Source organism: Equus caballus, chromosome 18 (genome assembly GCF_041296265.1).
Source record: "Equus caballus isolate H_3958 breed thoroughbred chromosome 18, TB-T2T, whole genome shotgun sequence".
Classification (NCBI taxonomy): Eukaryota; Metazoa; Chordata; class Mammalia; order Perissodactyla; family Equidae; genus Equus; species Equus caballus.
This window is the reverse complement of record NC_091701.1, coordinates 716057-738601: the sequence shown is the minus strand read 5'-3', so window position 1 is coordinate 738601 and position 22545 is coordinate 716057. Positions and strand designations below refer to the sequence as shown.

Here is a 22545-nt window from a genome sequence, read left to right as displayed (position 1 = left end):
CCATCCTCTTACTGTCTTCCCTTGTGTGGTCACAAACAATAGTGGCCAGCCCAGTGCTCTTCTTGGTTTTGTTGGTTTTCCTGAAATGCCAAAAGATCATTAGGAAGTAACTTATTTGCCTTCCCCTCTCCCTCTTGCTGTTCTGCAAGCACACGCCCTCTGATTCGTCGTCTCCTTGTTCTTTTCAACCCTTTCTCTCAGCTCCATGACAAGAGAATTTCTGGAACCAGACTTCTGCTGGATCAGAGTTGACAGCTGGAAGGAAGAAAACGATGATTCGTGTCCAGAGCCAGCTGAGGCGGGAAGCTGCCTTGTGAGGAGTGCCCAGGGCAGATCCAGACCTTGCGGCCCACCGCCAGCAACCTGAGAGGCCGACTGTGAAGGGAGGGGCCCTGCTCCATGCTCCGAGCTTTCAGGACTGTGAACGATTAACTCTGAAGCTGTCTGTAATCAAAAGGGTTTGGGAATGAGGGAAGGGGCAGGAATGAAGCATCAGTAGGGGAAATAGCCATTTGATGCTAAAAGGATTTGAGGGAGCAAGGACTGGGGTTACTGCAGTCTCAGGGCTCTCAAGCACCCCACACGAGGAGGCTCTGGAACAAGGATTAAAATCATAATTAAGGCCAAACTCGTAGTACAAATTTACAGTCTCTTCCAGGCAGTAGAGATGTTGAGAGAAGGTATTTAGGCTTTGCCATCAAGACACGGAAATGACAGTACCCAGTTTCTCATTTGTTTGCTGTATGACCTGCCCAGTTCATCTGCCTCCTCAAGCCTATGTTTCCTCATAGGTCAAACAAAAACAGTTATGGCAGCTCTTCATTTATTGTGATCAATCAAATGCCATGAGGGAAATGTAAAAGTCTGTGCAGAGGTGAGTTTATTATTAGACAAAGTTATTGGCTTAATAATAGTAGTTCTGAAATATGGTTTTTTTCCATTTATAACCCTGTGAACATTTTCTTGAGTGGTGATGGGATTTTTTCCTCCAGGTTCATTGAGCTATCCCTTGGCATATGATAAACTCCAGAGGCCCAAGCAGCAAAAGGCCTCCCTCGAGACGATGTTTGGAGTCCAAGTAGATGCTTGTTATTCACCATCCTTGTCTAGACCTCTGGGCCACGCATAGTAGGACTGGCCTTTGTGGAAGCTCAGTCAACGCAGGATATAAAGTTATCATGCCAGCATTGGTAGGAGCTTTAGCGATGATGACCCAGTACCAATGCTTAACCAGTTCTTTAGTCCATTATAGTTCCAATGTATGAAGAGCTCTTGCCTATTTGTTTTAAGATGTAGGTTGTACTATTTAGGTATGGCAAGGCCATTGAAAAGATAGCTTATTATACTCACAGATTTCAAGAGGCCAGGCACACCATGCCATGCAGGGCCACATGGGGAAGCACCAGGGGTGGTTAGAAGGCAGAGGAGTGAGGGGAGCATGTACCAGACAATTAAGGACAGCTTCTCTGCCCAGAGCCTGCTGAAATTCTTCAAACTAGCTACCTGAGCCTTCTCCCCTTGCCTTGCCCATTCCTTCCCATGGAAACCACAGTAAAGGCTTTGCCTACATTTTCACCTCACTCTGCTCTCCTCTGACTGGCCTGGGGCTTCCCCTGTGGTCTCATATGGCATTACATGCCTCCTGTTTCTAGGGATCTGTAAGTATAAACTTCTTCCTTCATAGCAGTCATTTCTGTGTCTGTATCTTACCATTCCTGATTAAAACAAATCCTGGGTACATTTCAAAACAGCAAAGAAGTCACTCATGTCAACAAACAAGTGAAGTTTTCACATATGTAGTGCCAAAGTTCAAAGAGATTTCAGTGAATTAACATAAGAGGATTGGAAATAGTTTCATAGTAAGTCACATATCAGATTTAATGACAATAAATTTTTTGGAGAAAGAGTCAGTGAATTAGGATATAGCACCATTTGTCAAATTATAATCAAGGGGCTGCCTCATGACCAAGTGGTTACATTCATGTGCTCTGCTTCAGGGCCAGGGTTTCACCAGTTCAGATCCTGGGTGTGGCCCTACCACCGCTCATTAAGCCATGCTGAGGTGGCGTATCACATAGCAGAACTAGAAGGACATACAACTAGAATAAACAGCTATGTACTGGGGGTGCTTTGGGAAGACGAAAAAAAATTATAATCGAATCACAACCATAGGTTGGGTATGGATGTAAAATTTAGTAAAACTCAGCAAAAGCATATTGACTACATGGAATTTACAACAGAGTATTACATAGTTTACTATCAGTTGCAAATTCTGCTATATTACTTTATATATAATAAACTATATATACTTATAATAAACTGATATATATTATATATAATTATAAATATATTTATAGTAATTATATATATAATTTTTTTCTGGAGTGTTGGTTGTTAAACATTTGCTTGCACATCAGTGTATAAACCCCAGTGGAAGTGCTGCAGACATCTCTCACTCAGCATGGAGGTGTTCAGCTGCTGGAAATTCAGACATCTCTGTGGCTACGAACTTCCACAGGGTCTAGCTGTGATGAAGATTATTTTGGGCTGGTTACTTTTTTTTTGGTTGGAAGATTAGCCCTGAGCTAACTACCACCAATCCTCCTCTTTTTGCTTAGGAAGACTGGCCCTGAGCTAACATCCATGATCATCTTTCTCCACTTTATACGTGGGACACCTACCACAGCATGGCTTTTGCCACGTGGTCCCTTGCCTGCACCGGGGATCCGAGCTAGCAAGCCCCGGGCCACCAAGAAGCGATGTGCGCACTTAATCGCTGGGCCACCAAGCTGGCCCCAAGGGTTGGTTACTTTTAAAAACTGGAAGGAGGCTCTGAGTAGTGGAATTTGCTTGCCCTTTGTTGGGAGACATTTACATTTGTAAGGGAGATCTCCATCTGTGGGGGTGTCTCCCTCTCTGTACCAGGAGGAAGGGGGGATGAACTTATCTCTAGAAATTCTTAATAGGGACAGCAAGGACTTAAGTCTGCATAGTGATCTTGCCCTTGTTTACTGTGCTTGTCTGGTAACCTCATGTAACTGACTCCCCCACCACCAACATCCTCCGGGAAGCATAGGACATCCTGACTTAATCCGGTCTGATTCTTATCTAAAGTTATAGTACCACCCAATAACCAGACCCCACCTGCACTGATAGCATTTTAACAACTTTTTTACATATTCTTTCCTTTGCCTTGTAAAGAGATAACTCACATACCTATGCCTTAAATTTAGCCCTACCCACAACCCATGTTTGTAGCTCTTACTGCCCATGGGTCCTGTCCCCATGCTATTCCATACTATTCTCTGAATAAGAGAGCACTACTGCAGACCTTGAGAGTCCAAGAAATCTTTCTTTCCACTCCTTGGCTTGCTGAGCCCACATTGCTTCTTCCGGTGGCCCTACCAGGTATCTTGCTTCATCGGCTTGTGAGCTTAAGTTCTGGTAAGTGCCCTTTTCTTCCTTGTCCCTTTCTCTTTTCAAGGATGGATCTAAATTCACTTCTCCATTGGGAACTTTCTCGGACAGCTGTTTGGATCCACATTTGCTGCCCATGGCTACGCTATGGGGCAAATCATGGCATTCAGCTTGAAGAGAATCAGTACCTTAAGCCTCAGGGTGATGAAGAATGAATCAATCCATTCCTTCCTAATCCTATCTCTAACATATAGATTTTATATGAGCATGGGTCAACTGCTTAAGTCATTAGGACGGTCGCCAATCTCCAAGACTCCTGTGGCAGGTTTCTTTTCCTAAGGCTGGATTGGTATCCCTCCCTATGGCTCCTGACCATACTCCAAACCGTGGGAAAGTCCCAATCGGGACTCCAGTTCAAGGAAAGTACCAAACTCTAACCTTTGGTTGAGTATGGGAACCCCTTCTTGAGAGAATGGCTCCAGGATGCAATTAGGTAGAATGTCCCCCAGACTGGTGGAAAATTCCTCCCTGTTTTTCTCTATTCTTTTATCTCTGGGACCATTCACCAGGCACCTATTACTGCCAGGCATAATAGGGAAGATATACAAGGGATGTGATGCAGGGGGATGCCCTCATCATCTCTTGCTATAGGAATCCCACTGGGGGGATTTCAAGGTAATGGATCCTTTTCTTTCGTCTCTTTTAATGTTCTTCTCTTATCTTAGGGACCATTCACCAGGCACCTATTACTGCTAGGCAAAATACAGAGGGTATACAAGGGATGCAATGCTGAGGGACGCCCCCATCACCCCTTGCTATAGGAACCCCACAGGAGGAACAATGGGTAGGACACTGCCCTAGGTTCAGGTGGGATTTTCAAGGTAATGGACCCTTTTCTTTCATCTCTCTTAGAGTTACATTGACCATTTTGGTCTTCTTTCGAGCTTTGCAACTGAAAAACAAAGAAATCTTTAAATGAGTAAAAGGCTCCACCCCTGGGAGCCCCAACTTTGGGTTTCCAGGCCTGATCACCCCGGTGACCCCAAGTGGGATGCCCTCTCTTGGCAGTTGACTCATTGAGCATTTTAGTCACCTACTGAGTCAGTTATGAGGATAGGAAACCTGTGATTCATTCTGTGAACTGTCCTGCTGGGGTTGCCTGCCTTGGCATGGGAACTGTTGTGTGACTCTTATCTTGATAACCCTCTGGAAGAGGCCATGAGGGTGAGGTATGATCTCTTCTTTTCCTTTCTTTGTCTGTTTTGCTCATCACCTCCTCTGTTGTCACCAAGTGGAAGTTAAGTTCAGGCTGGACCTAAGCAGAACCTGGACCATCTGTAAAATTGAAAGCTTGAAATGCTTTTGCCAGGGACTTAACTATCAACCCCGGGCACAAGGAGCCCCGGCCCCCAGTCAGCCTTTGCTTCATGCTTCCCTGGCTCCCCTTGTGCTGGCTCAGGGACTAAGTGCCCAGGCTGAGTGGGACTTGGCTAAATCTTCTAACTATGGTGACACCCACAATCGGACTCTGCACCCTTCTCCAGTCCACTGTCAGTTGGACACCAGCTTTACTGCCATGGGGAACGCCCAAAGCATCCCTGGAGACTCACTGCTTGGGTGCATTCTAACTAATTAGAAACACTTTCAATTGGATGGGTTATGCCCCAGAAACTCCAGCTGGGAGAAAACTTGAAGGGTTTCTCTGTGCCTTTATGATGCAGTTGGATAGGTAGATCAACCTATAATGTCATTTGAGTTAGAGTTACAACCCAGTTTCTGAGAAATCAAGAGCAACTGTCCTTGGAAAATCTTTGCAAAGCTGGAAAATTATCTCTAGAAGTGTTCAGGTTTCACCCATTTCCCTTATCTCAAAGAGCTTGCAAATCCTCTGGGGACTACCTAGCCCATCACTAATTCCTAAGACTAAATTTAAAAAAAAAAGAGGGACAAAGGAAAAAATGGCCATAAGCGTGCCCTTGCCAAAAAAAATCTAGCATCTTGAGTGTCTTCTCCACAAATATTGGTAAAAAGTCTCAAAACAAAGTTTGGATTCATAACTGGTGAGCTTTGTATTACGCTACCTTATTCATGGCAGTAATTTTTAAAACAATAGCTGTGGAGATTCTGTCTATGTGTGTCTATATGTATGTTATATGTGTGTGGTATTTCACCTCTGGATAGTATGGCCAAAATCAAGAGCTCTGTTTAATTGGCTTGAAGTAAGCACTTACGTAAATTCTAAATGTAGTAGAAATTAACCCAATGTCTTTCAAGTTAACGTGATGTGAATTAACCTTTGGTAAATGAAAGCTTGTTTAAGTTTGTTGGTTTGATTAAACCAGTCTTGTCAGAGTTGTTGGTATTTGCATATAATGCAGGCATGGAGCCTGGGTTTACTAGTCAAATAAGCTCATGTTTGTTAGAAATTCATCACCAAAATAATAGCTTTAAATGATGACCATATCTCATGAAGGGAAGACTGGACTTTCTAGAATAAAGCCACTTGGAAATATTGGCCTGGTACCTTGTTTACAGCGATTCTGGCAATCTTACCTGGTAAGTAAGGAAGCTCACTTATCTGGCAGGTGCAAGGAACCAATATTTTGGGGGGACCTCTAGAAGAGAGGAATCTACCCAAATCTGTAAGTACTGCAGACAAAATCTGACGGCAAGTCCTTGACTTGGCTTTTCTGGCCTCAAGAGGCCTTTACAGTTCAATCTGAGATTCCTCATTAAAAAATTCCAGCAAAGCAGATTTAAAAGAGCCTGTATAATCAATCGCTATTCTTGCTGCACTTATGTAAATAACTGGACCAAGCTGTATTGAAACTACACTTATTTTGAAACCAGTTAATCTTAATTTGGCTATCTTTTGTAAAAATGAGCTGATTTTAGACAGAAAGATGATGTTTCAGTAGAAGCTATAGTACGCATGCATGGATATTAGATTCCAGCTCTTCTCTTCTACGAGATTCATCTATTACTAATCATAATGTCTCCTTGTGGCCATCCATCTCTAATACCTGGGAGTTCCCTGTCCACAATCAAACCTTTTCCTTCAACTCTACTGCCCAAATACTAACTAGATTTGCCTTGTCACAGGTGGATCATAAACAATGAGTTTCTAAGGTAAAGTCTCTTATCATAGCCTTAAAAAATACTGATTGGTTTGGGACTGACTGGGATAGACGGCCCAGCACACATTGGTTAGCCCCTAATGGCACTCAGTGGCTATGTGGCTGCAACTTATGGCCTTGGCTGCCACTGGATGGCTTGGACGATGCACCCTAGGCTTTGTCTGAATATAAGGTAAAACCACATTTACCATATCTTCCCCTGCTAACCTACCCAACCTAAGACAATGTTGGACTTGCTCTGTCTTCCACTGGTATGATCACCTTGACCCAATTTCCTTCACCACTTAGGAATTGAAAGTGTCATCTGGCACACAGAAGCTCTAAACAAATTTACTATGAAGGCATTAAATGATACACAACATAGCCATTCGCTGCTTGATTTAGAAGTATCCCAAATACACAAGGCAGTCCTCCAAACCGAATGGCAATGGATATCTTGACAGCAGCACAGTGGGCACTTGTGCCATTATAAAAACCAAATGTTGTGTCTATATTCCTGACTACCATCAAAATATCTCTGGCTTCCTATCTGATATGAGCCACCAAATTAAATCCACATCTGACCTACCCTATCTCTAAATGATTGGCTGAACTCTTGGTCAGGACCAGGTTTCTGGACTATTATCAAAACTTAATTCATTGGGTTAATCATATTGCTTGTATTTCTTATTATAATTTGTTGTCTATTTTGTTGTTTGTCTTCTGTGTGTCAACAAAGTTTCACCTCCTGCACACCTCTCATCAAATGATTCTCTCATCTCCAGAGGATCTGTATACCTTGTCAGCCTTGGACTCCACAGATGAAACTTCTGGTCCACTGAACCTCCTACCTGTACCTATGGCCCCATTTAGGGACAGCTCTATGACCTTGTACAGCCAGAAGCAGTTACAGAAGACTGACCATCGTCCATATCCCCAAAAGATTTTGGGGCCAAATGGGTTCGGGGGGGTTTATGATGAGGATTATTTTGGGCTGATTACTTTTAAAAACTGCAGATGGGAAGGAAACTCTGAAGGGTGGAATTTGCTTGCCCTTTGTTGAGAGACATTTGCATTTGTGAAGGAAGTCTCCATCTGTGGGGGTGTCTCCCTCTCTGCACCAGGAGGAAGGGGGGATGAACTTATCTCTAGAAACTCTTAATGGGGAAGGCAAGGACTTAAGTCTGCATAATAATCTTACTCTTGTTTACTGTGCTTGTCTGGTAACCTCATGTAACTGACTCCCCCACCACCAACATCCTCCTTTGTCTTTAGCTGAAGATAATATTTAAGGTGGTGGCTTCAGCCATTTACTTAATCTGATCTGATTCTTATCTAAAGTTATAGTACCACCCAATAACCAGACCCCACCTGCACTGATACCATTTTAACGACTTTTTTTTTTTTACATATTCTTTCCTTTGTCTTGTAAAGAAATAACTCACATACCTATGCCTTATAAATTTAGCCCTACCCTCAACCCATTTTTGCAGTTCTTACTGACCATGGGTCCTGTCCCCAAGCTATTCTGTACTATTCTCTGAATAAGAGAGCACTACTGCCAGACCTTGAGAGTCCAAGAAATCTTTCTTTCGACTCCTCGACTCACCGAGCCCGCATCAGCTGGGGTCCTGTAGGGGTCCAGCTGCTAGTCAAGAGGTCAGTGGCACGTCCAGCAGCTCTATCTGGAGCATACCCCACCCCTCATTTTTTTTCCCAGTAGCAGACAGCCCAGGTGAAATGAGAAATGAGTTCTATAAAGCTTTTACAGAACTTAATTTTAAATATTCAAAGCTAAATTGAATAGGAAGGTCAGTCACAGACCTATTGCCTGTGTGATATAAAGCTACATGTGCCATAGTGGCTTTTGCAGACAGCAGAAATTGGAAATACATTCACAGGCTGCTTTTGAAAGCTCCCAGCCAAGAAAAGTCAGCTGCTTTTCAGCTTCAGGCCAGGAGGAAACTGTGATTTGGCTGAAAAGGCACCAGAGGGCTCCTCCCCGTAGACATTTGCTCCAGCTCTGAAGTAAACCTTAATGCAGGAGTGGGTTGAAAGGGCCAAACAGGCAGGAAGTTGAAGCCATGTGTACAAACCCTTATGGCTTTCCCTGTCCCTGCTTTCAGTGCCCTTGAGTGGCTCCCTTATGAGAGCACACAAAGCTTCTGGTGACAGATCCTACTTTTCTGGATATGTGAAGGTAGACTGAGTGAGAACACAAACTGGCAAGGAAAGAGTGGCTTCTAAAAGCAATCCAGAATGGAGACAGTTTCTAATTGCTTTCTCCACAGAGAGGTCCCTCCCTCTGTCAGGGTGAGCAAAGCCAGAACTGTGAACAGGCTCCTCCGTGGGACATGGGACAGGCCAGCTCTGAGAGTGACATAGGACAGCCGTCTCCATCTGCTCTCCTTGATAGCAGGAGACAGATTAGATACGTAACACATTTATGTGAAGGCTCCAACCAGGAGCCCAGGGTCCTCTTTTGTCTCCTGGGAATTTTCTACTTTGTAATGCTCTCTCTGGACACCTGGGTGCCATTTACAGGGAAAATACCTTTTTCTCTTGAATTCTCCAAGCATTACTGAAAAAGCTGTCAGGTCACTTTTCACAATTCCTGGATGACATTTTATGTTCTTCTCAGAACTAGGTAGGTAAAGGTTTTGATGTGGATTAAGGCTGCCCCAGGTAGAGAAGCCCAAGGTGACCTGGCCTACATGCCAAACTATATGACCCGGTGGATTTTTATGGTATGAATTAGGGCTGCCCCAGGGAGAGAAGCCCAGGGCATCCTCACCTACATGCCGATCTATATGACCAGATTCATATCTAAAGTTATATGACCGCACAATAACCAGACCCCATCTGCACTGAAATCATTTAATGACTTTTTACATCATCTTTTCTTTTTCCAGTAAAAATAAGTCGCATACTCATGCCTTATAAAATTAGCCCTAACTCTCAAGTCGGGGCAGCAGCAGGAGCTCTGACTGCCCACGGGTCCTGTCCCCATGCAGCAGCAGCAATAGCTCTTCACTGCCCATGGGTCCTGTCCCCATGCTATTCTGTACTATTCTCTAAATAAAAGAGCACCACTGCCAGACCTTGAGAGTCCAAGAAATCTTTCTTTCGACTCCTCGCCTCACCGACCCCACATCATTTCCTCAATTAGGTAGGTAGGTAGGTAGGTAGGTAGGTGGATGTGGATGGATGGAGAGATAGATAGATAGATAAGTAAATAGATTAAATGGCTAATTTGGTTTTCTTGCTTATAGTCAGGAATTATTCTATTAGGAGGATCCATAATCCTGGTTCCTAATTTTCTACCTGAAATGTAAATGCATGTTTATATCCTAGATATTTCTCATCATGAACACGACTTGTTTTCCCTTTTGCCACAGCCATAGCCTCTCAAATGTGGAGCAGTCCCTGCAGTTCAATCTCCTGGATGCAGCTACTGAAAAGAAGATCAGGTGTCATTTCATCTGCCTGTGTTTGTCAGCACACTGCACATTAGTATAAAGGTGTAGAAGACAGCAGTTTGTAAGCATGCTACACATAGTATAAACATATTCAAGTTCTTAGGATAAATTTGCAAAGTTCATCATTTGTTTGTTTCTCTAATTAAGCTGCAATACAAGGCACTGCTCAGAATGCACTTGAAACCATTCAGACAACTTTGCTATAAAAAAATCATTATTGCCTAGAAATGTTTGCCTCAAAACTTGAATAATTATTTTTTCATGAACCACAGTCCAAGTCAACCCTTTACTTAATTCTACTTCCTTTTACTTTAACACTCATTTGAATATTACATTGAATTCATATTTTCATAGCAAATGGCTGAAAAAGTTGAAAATGCCCATTCCAGTGCTCAGACTGAGAACTCCAGTCACTATGTGGGTGGTGTTCTAGCAGCCAGGATCCTCAAACCACCCCCCACTGCAGGACGTCCACAGCCGGGCACCAGGTGACTGCCGGGGGCAGGGAGATGTCAGTGTTGATTGAAAGGCACTTTTCTGTCCACAAAAGCACTCCATTATATGCAGCTTTACGGCACATGGACAATAAATCCTGTGAGGGCTTTTCCATTGAATTCAACTTTGCATATTTTAAATGAAATTCTGCAAGGTTTATAAAATAACATTTTGATCAATTTATTAATTCAAGCTGTATTGTCTATTCCAGAGTCCTTTTGGCTGTCATATTTTCTTATTTATTTGTTTATCTGAATAATTTGTAATATTCTTCTTGTTTTCACCAGTCTGATTTCTAGTTGTGGCATCTGTCCACTAGGGCTGTGATTAATCGGCAGAGAGCTAATACAGTTGACAGACCCAGCTTAGAAACGTCTGACTCCCAAGCACCTCTCCAGGACCTGCTGTGCGATTGGTGGGAAGACAGCCCCTTTAGACCCCTTTAATTTTCCCAAGTTCTTTATATATATTTGGTTGCAATCAGGGTTCAGATCTGGCAGCTGGCCTGCTACGGGTAAGTTGTGCCTGCCTGGCTGGCTGTCAGAGAAGATGGATCCTATGAGAAGGGGCCTGAGGTTGTAACCTGTTCTGGCTGAATTCTCTCCCTGCCTAGCCTTTACAAGCAGTTCTGCTGTGTGGAATCTTCCCCTTTTAAGGAGATGTTGGTGATAATCCCAAGAAGTGCTAATTCCCTGAAAAGGGTATCACAAAGGCACAGTTAGTAGAGGAAGCTGGAGAAAAAGAGGTAGGTGCCAGGCTGTCTGCTCCAGTCTTGGCTCCCTCCCCCTCTTGCTTCTCCTTCTCTGTCTATGGAGCATTTTCAGGCAGCTGATCTTTGCCAGACCCAGAATGCAGCAGTACTAGGGACACACGTGTGGCGCTGTCCCTGCCTCCCAAGGCCTTAGAGGCCAGTGGGGGAGACTGACAGGGAACAAATGAATGACATCAAGTGTCCCCACATCTGTGGTGCATCTATGTGCTGGGGCCAAGGGGTACTCAAAGAGGAGCTGTTATCCAGGTAGGGACACGTTCTCAGTCTAGTCCGAAACCATCCCAGCTGACCTAGAGCTGAAGACGCCCCACCCTCCAGTGTTGATTCCTGCGTGTCTGTCTCATCCTTGGAAATAAGGCCCAGGGAAGCGAGGAAAGCTCTTTCATGAAAATGTTTATTAAACAATAAAAATATTCATCTAATGCTTCAGATTACAGGAAAGGAAACAAATCTATGACTGACAACATAGAAAATCAAGAGGATGCACAGTCCTGGCTTTCCCACGGAGTGCCACCCTCGCCCAGCTGCGCTGGGGATGCCTGGCTGTGCTGGCGTGGAACAGCGGACCCCGCAGGCCCAGCTAGCGGTCAGTCTCCCCCCTCACTGAGCATGCGCAGCAGGAAGAAGCCGAGCAGGAGGATGAGAAGACTCAGCATGTGCTGCGCGCTGCGTCCATTAGAGCGTGAGGCGAGAAAGTCTTTCAGGTCTGGAAAAAGAATCCCAAGAGTACATAAGGCACACTGTCGCCAGCCTGCTTTAAGAGCGTGAAACAGAGATATCTGCAACGGCTCCCATAAAGGACCTTTTCTGCCTGGCCTCCTCACTCGACTTTGCCCGTGGGGCTCTGCGGCACCTGCAACAACCGCCCGGGAGGGGCTGCACAGAGCACAGAGCAAGCCCCGCTGCGGGGCACTCAGCTCAAGGAAGAGGTGCTCTCCTTTAGCTTTTATATTCCTTTCGATGAGGCCAGAAGCAAGGGGATTTATCTGGAACTTGGAGAGATGTAGAACTGGTTTATTGTTTTTAAACCTAACAAAGAAACAGCCCATCAGCTTTCTCATTTAGCCCATGAGCTGACCAAGGTGATCTTTCTGGGAGTTCCATTCCAAGTCATTTAGCAATCAGGGGCAAAAAGATTTGACTTAAAATACAAAAGAACAAAACTGCTTGCATCTATCTTGCAAAGAAGGTCCAACTTTTCCCCAAAGCAGTCCTAATGATGCTGGCCCTGATATCAGTTCCCCTGCATTAAACCCAGCATACATAGGGTTAAAATTAAGACACTCCTCCCCTTTCCCTGCTTACTCCTCCGCTTCCTGGCACCAGAATCCACCATCTACCATGGAGGCAGACAACCAAGTACAGCAACCTGCAAGGTCACAGACTCCTCCCTTTCCTGCAAGCAGCCAAAGGCTAGTGGGAAAGCAGGGACCAGCAAGGCGACAGGCTCCCCTCCTCCCTACAAACGGCTGCATTCCTTGCAACCTTTAAAACCCTACCTCCCTTCTTTTGGGGAGATGAGATGAAACGAGACAAATTTGAGGGCTCACTCTCGTCTCTTGGCTGATATGATCTGAAATAAAAACCCGTTCCTTGCGATAAGCCTGGTGTTCCAGTTTTTATTTGACCCCTCTTGTGTGGCGGGTAAAGAACCTACGATGGTAGGTGGTAACATAGTTAATAGTACTGTACTGAATATTTGAAAGTTGCTAAGAGAGTAGATCTTAAAAGTTCTCATCACAAGAAAAAAAATTTATAACTATGTGTGGTGGTGGTTAAGTACATTTATTGTGGTGATCATTTTGCAATATATACATATATCAAATCATTATGTTGTACACTTCAAACGAATATGTTATATGTCAACTATATCTCAATTAAAAAAAGTGTTTGACACAGTTGAGAGATGCGCTTATGTACTCTGTAAATGGTAGTCACAGATTAATACTACTATCTATTATCATTATATCAATGTTTACATCAATATGCTATAGCATATTAATTTGAAATATTTTTAAATATTAAATGTTATTATAAAATATCATCTTGTTTCTAAATTAGCAATTTAGATTATCTCTTGAGAAAAAAAGAATTGGACCTTGTTTACTAGCTGTAGTAGTGAACTACTCTAAGTCTGTTTTCTCAGATCTCAAAGGTACAATAACACCTATTTCATAGGCTTGTTATCAGAATTGAATGGGATAAAGTGTCTAAAGTGCCTGAAGTATACTAAGAGCTAACGAAGACAGTTATCATCATAACCATCGTCATCCTCACATCATCATACACCTGCATCAGCACAGCTGCCATCATCATCCCCTTGTCATCCTCACATCATCATACACCTGCATCAGCACAGCTGCCACTACCATCATCATCATCATCATCACCCTTACCTCATCATAACCACGTCAGCACAGCCACTACTGTCGTCATGTGCCCTGAAGCAGGATCAACGGGTCAAAGAGCACAAAGGTGTTATTGCCCTTTCTGCACCTGACAAATTACTCTGGAAGATGACTGCACTGTTTTGGTCAACTTTGATGAGCAGAAGCCACATTTTCCAGCCACTGTCACTGTCTTTGGCAGACAACAGTCCCAGCCTTTGATGTTTCCAAGGATGTAAAATAACGAACAGACATCCTGGAACCTAGTTCCTGACCTGCTACTTCGGAGTCCAAGCTGGCCTTGCACAAGAGACTGTAAAGGATCACAGCTGGCCCCTTCCCCACACAGCCACTGGGAGATACAATGGCAGATGGGAAATGCGCTCAACGGTAGGACTACACAGGGACCACCTGCAGTTCTCATGCCTGTTCCCTAATTTTGTCCTCTTCTCTGAGGCATAGGAGGAGCAGCTAGTGAATCAGGGGCCTAGGCCCAGCAAACGCACTGCCCAGCAGAAGAGGGTGGGCTTTGGGAAATGTGGTCCACATGAGGGAGCACCGGAAAGGTGACACACATTATACTGTAGTCATACTTCCCCCTACTGGCACTGCTGGCACCCCGCAGAGCTGGCTGAGCAGAAGGGCGGGGCAGGAAGTGGGCTGAAGGGCTGCACCTTCATTAAGAATGCCCCTTGACTGCTCATCCTACCCAAGAGTGCAGAGGAGGGAGGCAGGTGCAGGAAGGCGAGTTTAAAGCTGAGCATTCACAGTATCCTCTTCCACTACCCTCCCCACCAGCAGGAAGTGGGCTTGCAGAGCTGCACCCCACTGGTGCTGCCCCACCACTGCAGTCCTGAGAGCCGACAGGAGGGTGGCAAGCGGGGTTTCAGGGCTGTGCTACCATTAAGTGTGCTCATCGACTGTGAGTTTTGCCCACGGTTGACTGAGGTGGAGAGAGGGACGGGAAAGTGGACTTAGGGGCTTTGACTTCACATTGCACAGCAACCCCACCCAGGGCTGTGCCTTCATTAACTGCCCCTCGCTGGAGTCCCAGCCAGGACGTGCTCAAGAGGGGAGAAGGTGCAGGCCGTGGGATTGAAATGCTGTGCCTTCTCTGCGTGTGCCTCTGGACCCTGCCCAAGGTGATGATCCAGCAGCAGAGCAGAACATGTTTTCCGACCCAGGAAATTCCTGTTCCTCACTGAGTTTTACAAGTGAAACAGTAGCCTTGAGTGGGTGACTGCTCAGAAGTTTCACAAATGAGTGTTCACTCCTGTGTGCTCTCTACACCCAGCTGGCCCTTAATATGTGTGGCAGGCCTGAGCTGTGGTTACAAGGCACCTTTCTTCCCTGGGAACGTTGACCGTTGGCCCTGGAAGGCAGTGCCTGGCCGAGCACGCCTGTGCCTGTCCTGCTCCAGTTCCTCCTCACTTCACAGCTGAGAGGGTGGGGGCGCCGTGCAGGGAAATGACTGGAGACTTCGTCAAGTAACCTGTCTGCCAGGCTTGCTTCTATTTAACAGCTTGTGTGCTCCCCAAATTCTGCTCATTGTCAAGGACACTTAAGGACGCTGGAAATCACCTTTAAACCCTGCAATTGGGATATGGGAAACTTAGGAATAAAATTTAAAATGATGATAATAATGATAATACACTATGTGATTAACAAGGAATGTGACTTTCTTGGGTGATGGATCGACCCAGTTTGCTCATTTCGGTGTCACAGAGATTCCGTAGATCTCCACGGATCGGTCTGTATAAAGCAGCAACCGCCTGCCTCCGTGGATTGCGATCACAGGTCCTCTTACCACAGCGGCCGGGTGTCTGGCTGGGGAGGCAGTGCAGGGCCACGAAGACGCACCTGCAGAGGCGGCAGCCGCGGAAGGTCCAGGCTCCGTGCACTAGGGCGCCGCATTCGCTGAAGACACCAACACCCTGCCTTACGATACTGCGGCCGCCCCACGCCCCGCCCCACGCCCCATGCCCCGCCCCGCAGCCTCCTGCCGCGCCCCGCAATCTCCCGCCCCACCCGGCGCCCCGCCCCGCCCCACCCCACCCCCTCCCGCCCCGCCCTGTGCCCCGAGCCCCGCAGCCTCCCGCCACGCCCCGCGCCCCGCCCCCAAGCCTCTCGCCACGCCCCGCGCTGCGTCCCGCAATCTCCAGCTGTGCCCCGCAGTCTGCAGCCCCGCCGTGCCCCCCGCCCCCGCGACCCCCCACCCAGCGTCCCCTGGCCCCGCCTTGCCTCGCAACCCCCAGCCCCGCGCTCTGAGCCCCGAGCCGACCCGCCGCGCCCAGCTCTCACTCCCGCCCGCCTGCGCCCCTCCCCGTGCCCCCGGTCCCAGCCGGCTCACCCCCAGCCCACCTGTGCCTCTGGTCGTGCTCGCAGTAGCGGCCGGTGAAGTGGGCGGGGCACACGCAGAAGCTGCCCAGCACGCAGGTGCCACCGTTCCTGCAGCAGCGTGGCCGCGGGGGCGCCCCTGCAAGGTCGCCTGGGCGTCAGCTCCGCGACCCGGGCGCAGCCGTCTGCGTTACACCCGCCCAAAGAAGGCCGAACGAAATTTCCCCGAGGAGGCAATAAAATTAGCTCCCTGCTAAGTGTGTTTGTTCGGGAAAACCCTGCTTGTTAATTTAAGAATTAAAACCAAACTACAAGGGATGCGGGCGGGTCAGGAACAAGCCCGAAAACGCGACGGGAAACCCTGCCTCCTGTGAGTAGGGTTTTCTTTTTTCCTTCCTTTCACATGTTAAAGTCAGGCTGTGATTTCCCGTGACAGTGATTAAAGACAGGCCTCCCGGCCGGGGACCACCCATGGCTGCCATGACGCCGCGGGAGGACGTGGAGTCTGGAGCCTGAGAGTCTGAAATAAGCCCAGCAAGGGTCTTCTATTATCTTGGGTTGGGATATTTGTTTTAAATACCTTTAAATCACAGTTCTCTGGCCCTGCAGAAAAATACCCATTTAAGAGTAAATGCAACGTTTTACCAATGAAATAGTAAAATGTTTTTCGGAGTAAAAGAACGTCTCACTAGGAAATATTTTTTATTTTATAGTGTATCATCATTTGAAGATGATAAAATATTGTCTTGTTGGGTTTCTCGTTACTTATCATAGGTTTTTTTTCAGATCCAGAACTCGGAGTCCACTGACTGAGACGACCGCAAAGGCGTTGTGGGCGGCAGGGTGACTTACGCTCTTGGACAGCTGGGGAGGAGGGAAGTGAATCCTGCGGCCCCCAGCCCTCTGCGCTCCCGGTCACCTTCCTAAAGTTGTTCGAGGTCGAATTGAGTGTTTTCTCCTGGAGCTTCTGAGCTGTAGCGTTGTTGATTTCTTCTCTACTGCCTTTATGTTTCTCTCTTTGATAGCCTTTTAAAAACATTGAAAATATGAGACTGATAATGATTGAGAAACAAATGTACAATAAAAACTAAGAGACTATAAATAAAATGCTTCTTACTGTTTCCCAAATGGATGACCTGTAATGCCAAAGTGATCATAAACAGGAGCCTAGAATATTTAAAGAAAATTATTGAAGTTTGAGATATAAAAAAGTATAAGCAGAAATTTACATATGTATAAAATGTGTATGCAATCACATATAAGTATATAAGTATATACACTCTTGTATAATAAATATTATGCAATCAGTTTGTAACTTGTAGATTTTAATTCATGTTATCGATTAGAAAGATTTTGCAACCAAGAAAGTGTACACAACCGTTACTGAGAAGGAACAAGCATGCAGGCATCGCAGTTTATTCTGGAGGCTGTTAAACACCCTCTTGGTTCTAAGATCTGGATGGTCTCTGTCCTTACCTAACAGGGCGGCTCCAGGGCATTTTCCCACTGGTGTGAGAGTCTCCTTCTCTGTCAGTACAATGAAGATCAATTTCCAAGGAAGTTGTCTGACCAGTTTCTGAATTTTCGGGTATCTTTACTCCAGGTCCTGGAATAACTGTGTCAGGACACAAGACGGATGACAGAAGCCGCAGGTATTTCCTACCCTCTGCCTCAGCCACAAGAAACAACAACGAGAGCTCCAAGTTCTGCTGTGGAAGCCCATTAGGCAGTGGCCTGCTGTGACGGGCAGGGCCGGGGCAGAGCCTCAAGCGCTGTCCCCTCAGTGAGACCTGGCTGGGGGCGGAGCCCTGGGCTGATTCTCTCCCAATGGTGTTTACAGTGCTGCCTGCAGCAGGAGTGGTCAACCCCTGATGTAAAACACTGGTGGCCAAAGTGACAGGCCTTTCCCTCGCTGAAAACAAACAGACTAACAAAAGAATGAAAACCCCAACATGAACAAAAAGTTTTTGAGGAAAATGGAGATTTTATATTGTGTCCTCCTTGTCCTGAGAGATGGTGCCGGGGACCAGCTGAAGAAGGGAGTGCTGTGTGTGACATAAGCAGCAGGCTTGCGTCCCAAAAGTCTTGAGTGGGGAGCATGGATATGAAGTGAGACATTTCAACACCTGCTTTCTGAGGATGTATCAATATTCCCACAAACTAAGGCTCTTCTCTGTGCCCAGCATGTTGGTGCATGTGTCACAGACATGACCCACTGAGTACAGCACTGCTTTTGGGAGGCACTGTTATTTATTCCCCATGGAAAAAGTGAGGGAACCGAGGTTTAGAGTTTAAGTCCCTGTGGCAGTTAGATCTTTGGACAACATGAAATGCACAGATATGATGAGAAGCAGCCTGCAGCGTGCGCACACAGCATCTGAGAATCACTGAGCACAGGGTGACTGCCCCTCACCATTGTCTGATGACAATGTGTCGGGGCTGGCCCTAAATTTTTAAACCTTTAAATGTGAGATTAGTTAGAGAGGCTGTTAAATAAGCCCATAGGGAGTGAGCTTGGTGGTCTTGTGGCCTCCCAAGGACTAGTTCTGTGAGCTGCCAGGGCCAGGTCGGGACCAAGTGGGCAGAACTGCGGAGGGGGGCCACCTCATGTCTCCAGGGAGTGTCTGTGACTGAAGTCATGACAGCTACACTTTTAAACCTGAAAGTGTTTGGTTATTGTTAGTTTCATAATTTAGTTATATATAAGAGTAAGTATATTTTATGACTTTCAATCAACAGAAACTTCTATATGAGCAAAATGGTGTGTACACTAAAATAAAACCATGTATAAGCTAAAGGATTAGATTTCTTTGAATAAGAAGTTTTAGCAGTATTCAGTTCAGAGGATGATGTTGAATCTAAACCTTTCTGATAATATTAAAGTTTTAAAAGTAGCATCTAAAATCTAACTTTTCTCCACAGTTTCTTTTGTTAAATTTTGTATTGTGGACATTTTCAAACATACATGAAAGCTAGGACAATGGACTCATAAACTCAGGTTCAACAATTCAGTATCAACCTTTGCCAATCTCATCGCATTTATTTTCCCCCACTCTTTTTTTCTGGGAGTATTTTAGAACAAATCTCAGACATCATGATATTTCCTATGTCAAATAAGGTTTTGAAAATATGCACTTTATAAATGGAAACTGTAGAAAAGGAAATGTCTTGCCAGCAAGACAGGATTGAGAGGCTAGAAATAGGGATGGCATGTCCCATCTCCGGCTGTTTGCTTAGGATCTAAGTCAGCTCTGAGGCGGGAAGGGGCTAATGGCCTGGGGTGATAAAGCTGCTCTGACCTATTTTTCAGCATCCTGTCACTTGCTTTCATTTACTTAAAGGTCTTATAAAAAGAGTTTTGCATTTCCCTGCAGAGGAGCCCAGGTTTGCTTGGTTAACAAGGCCCAGCTGGAAGGGGTTGCTGGAGGCAGACCCCCTGCTCTGGGGAAGGTCCTCTTTCTTGTTATCACTTGTAAACAGATAAGACTGGAGCCAACCCCTCATCAGACCTCTAGTGAAACTTCTGGCTCATTTTGAGCTGACATAAAGTGGGTGAGAATTGGGACACCCTGCCTCAAGATTGGAGACTGTCCCACCTCTGTGTTCTCAGTGCATCAGATAACCACTGAGGAAAATGTTCTGCAACAAGTTAGGTGTGAAGGAATTCTCTCAGTGACTTTACAGCAGTGGTTGTCAATGTGTGCTGCTCACTGGGGTCTCTGGGGAGCTCTTAAAGGGCACTTCAGCCACACTCAGGCACTCTGCTCAGAGCCCCTGGGCAGGGTGGAGCCAGCATCAGGGTTTTTCACCAGCCCAGGTGATTCCAGGTGCAGCTGAGACCGACTCTGGGTCCATGTCCTACGTGGCTGTGCGCTCCTGAGGATGGAAATGCTTCCTTCACGTCTGTGCATCCCTTTCAGTACAGTGCCCGAGGCACGGTAGTCCACAAGAAAGGTTGTTTGTATGAACAAAAGAATAAACGGATTATCATGCTTTTACCCACTTTTCAGTGAGGAAATTGAGGGCTAAGAAGGTGAGAAATCGGCGTGGGGATATAGGACTCAAAACGTCTGTGTGGAGACCCGAACCCAGGTTCTTCTAATCTAAAATTTGTGTTTGATTCAAGTCGCTTTAAAATTATTGAGTATTTACTACCGTATCACTGAGTTACACAGATTGTTTTATCATCACATCCTTATGACATAGATACTCATTTCTCCATTTTACCGATGAGAAAAGTGAGGTTTAAGAGTTGAGGACTTGCAGGGCCCTCAGAGTGACCCCGGCAGCTGGAAGCTGACCCACGGCCCCGAACCGTGACCGTGCGTTGCCGCCGCCGGAGGCAGCCGAGGGCTTCCGCGGGGCGAGGTGGAGAGGACGCAGCGGAGGGCGCTGCCCAGCCCTGCGGTACCGGAGAGATTCGGAGAGCAGAAGGCATCCGGCATCTCCGGAGACGGGACAGCGACAGGGCAGTTCCAGAAGGTGGGCCCCAGGGGCGGTCTTGAGAGCGCCGACTGGTGGAGGGAGGGGGCCGGCGGGAATGGTTCAAAGGAGGGTGGGAAGGCGAGGAGGTATGGGTGGAGAGGCGGGTGACGCAGGAGGAACTGTAGCATAGAAAGGCCGGAGGATGGGGACCCCCTGGCTGCTCGTGCAGGAAGTCGTGCAGGAAGTCATGCAGACTCGAATAGGGTTCAGAGAAAATTCTAAACATATATTTAACAACTAATGTCATTTTTCTCTAATTATGAAAAATATAATACATTCTGATGTTAGTCAATTTGGGGAGAACAGAAAAACATGAAAGAGAAGATAAACATCATTCCTGCTGTCATTGCTCAGTAATAATGACTACTGGCTTTTTCATCCAAGTCTGTTATTGGCCCTAGGTAAAAAGTGAGGGAACCGAGGCTTAGCGTTTTAGTCCCTCGTGGCGGTTAGATCTTTGGACAACATGAAATGCACGGGTATGATGAGAAGAAGCCTGCAGGGTGTCTGCACAGTATCTGAGGACCACTGAGCGCAGGAGTAATTGCCACCTGCCATTGTGTCTTTTCTATAGATTAATCCTCGGCGATTTATATATTTTTATTTCATTGTAACTGGTATTATTTTATTTAGTTTTTCTCTTTGCTACTTGTATTTACGAATACAATTGTTTTTTTCTTATTGTGCTAAAATGTATATAACACAAATGCTTTAGTCAGCTCAGGCTGCTGTAACAAAAGACCTCAGACTGGCTGGATTAAACAACAGACATTTGTTTCTCACAGTTCTGGAGGCTGGAAGTCCAAGGTCAGGGTGCCGGCAGAATCAGTTCCTGGTGATGTCTCTCTTCCTGGTTTGCAGTCAGCCGCCTTCTCACTGTGTCCTCACCTGGCGGAAAAGGGGAGCAGGAAGCAAGCTCTCTGGTCTCCTCTTATAACGGCACTAATCCTGCCTTGAGGGCACCACCCTTGGGACCTGATCTAACCCTCCCAAAGGCCCACCTCCAAAACACCATCACACTGGGGGGTTATGGCTTCAACATATGAATTTTGAAGGACACAATTCAATCCATAGCAATATTTGCCATTTTACCATATTTAAGTGTACAATTCAGTGGTATTAGTTACTTCCACAGTGTTGTGGGGCCATCACCACTAATTCAAAACATCTTCATTACCCAAAAAGAAACTCTGCGCCCATTAAGCAAGAACTCCCCATTTCTTGCCTACCCAGCCCCAGGTAACCTCTAATGTACTTTCTGTCACTATGAATTTGTCAATTCTAGATATTTCATGTGAATGGAATCATACAATATTTGTACTTTTGCTTCTATCTCATTTCACTTAGCATAATATATTCAGATTCATCCATGTCACAGTGTGTATCAGAACTTCATTCCTTTTTATGGCTGAATAATATTCCATTGTATGTATATTTACCACAATTTTTTTTTCCATTCTTCTTTTGATGGACACTTGGATTGGTTCCACCTTTTGACTATTGTGAATAATGCTGCAATAAACATTGGTGTATAAATATCTGAGTCCTTGTTTTTAATTATTTTCAATATATACCTAGGAGTGAAATTGTTGGGTCATATGGTAATTCTCTGTTTCAGTTTTGAGGAACTGCCTATGTGTCCCAGCAGCTGCACAATTTTACATTCCCACCAGCAATGTTCGAATTTCTTAACATCTTCACCAACATTTATTTTCTGTTTTTTCAGTAATAGCCATCCTAATGGATGTGAACTGATTACTTGTTATGGCTTTGATTTGCATTTCCCTAATAGCTTGTGATGTGGAGCATCATTTCATGTGCTTATTTGCATTTGTATATATTTTTCTGGGAAATGTCTGTTCAAGTCTTTTTCTATTTTTGAGTTCAATTGTTTTTGTTTAGTTGTTGAATTGTAGTTCTTTCTGTATTCTGGATATGAACCCCTTATAAGATATATGATTTGCAGATATTTTCTCCCATCCTGTAGAATATCTTTTCACTTTCTTCTTAATGTCCTTTCATTTTGATGACATCCAGTTTATCTATTTTTTTTTCTT

At 45.5% G+C, this 22545-nt stretch overlaps 1 protein-coding gene and 3 long non-coding RNA genes across 6 annotated transcripts in view; 2 read left to right on the top strand and 2 right to left on the bottom strand.

Annotated features, from left to right (window-relative positions):
• Nucleotides 1–11655: 11655 nt before the first annotated feature.
• On the bottom strand, nt 11656–17969 carry CFC1 (cryptic, EGF-CFC family member 1). 3 transcript variants are annotated; one of them, XR_011428642.1, is made up of 6 exons: nt 17480–17969; nt 17121–17170; nt 16856–17029; nt 16028–16142; nt 13625–15583; nt 11656–13568 (listed from the first exon to the last, which is right to left on the bottom strand). XR_011428642.1 is itself a non-coding variant. In XM_023622615.2 (6 exons), the coding sequence occupies exons 1-6, from the start codon at nt 17500–17502 to the stop codon at nt 11955–11957; spliced, it is 450 nt and encodes a 149-aa protein (XP_023478383.1). In that variant the 5' UTR covers nt 17503–17799; the 3' UTR covers nt 11656–11954. The 3 variants fall into 3 exon arrangements, 2 of the variants coding, with proteins under 2 accessions (XP_023478383.1, XP_005601453.1); XM_023622615.2 differs by having other exon boundaries at nt 11656–11985; nt 15527–15583; nt 17480–17799; XM_005601396.4 differs by having other exon boundaries at nt 11656–11985; nt 15474–15583; nt 17480–17779.
• LOC138918829 (uncharacterized) lies at nt 16139–17312 on the top strand. Its single transcript, XR_011428643.1, has 2 exons — nt 16139–16373; nt 16790–17312. It is a non-coding gene; the product is annotated as an uncharacterized lncRNA (long non-coding RNA).
• Nucleotides 17970–20353: 2384 nt separating the features above from the next.
• On the top strand, nt 20354–22024 carry LOC138918831 (uncharacterized). The gene is made up of 2 exons (XR_011428647.1): nt 20354–20485; nt 21274–22024. It is a non-coding gene; the product is annotated as an uncharacterized lncRNA (long non-coding RNA).
• The window catches only part of LOC138918830 (uncharacterized), a 63026-nt gene continuing 61176 nt past the window's right edge, over nt 20696–22545 (bottom strand). The window contains exon 4 of the long non-coding RNA XR_011428644.1: nt 20696–21376. This is a non-coding gene — a long non-coding RNA (uncharacterized lncRNA). The remainder of the gene's footprint in view (nt 21377–22545) is intronic.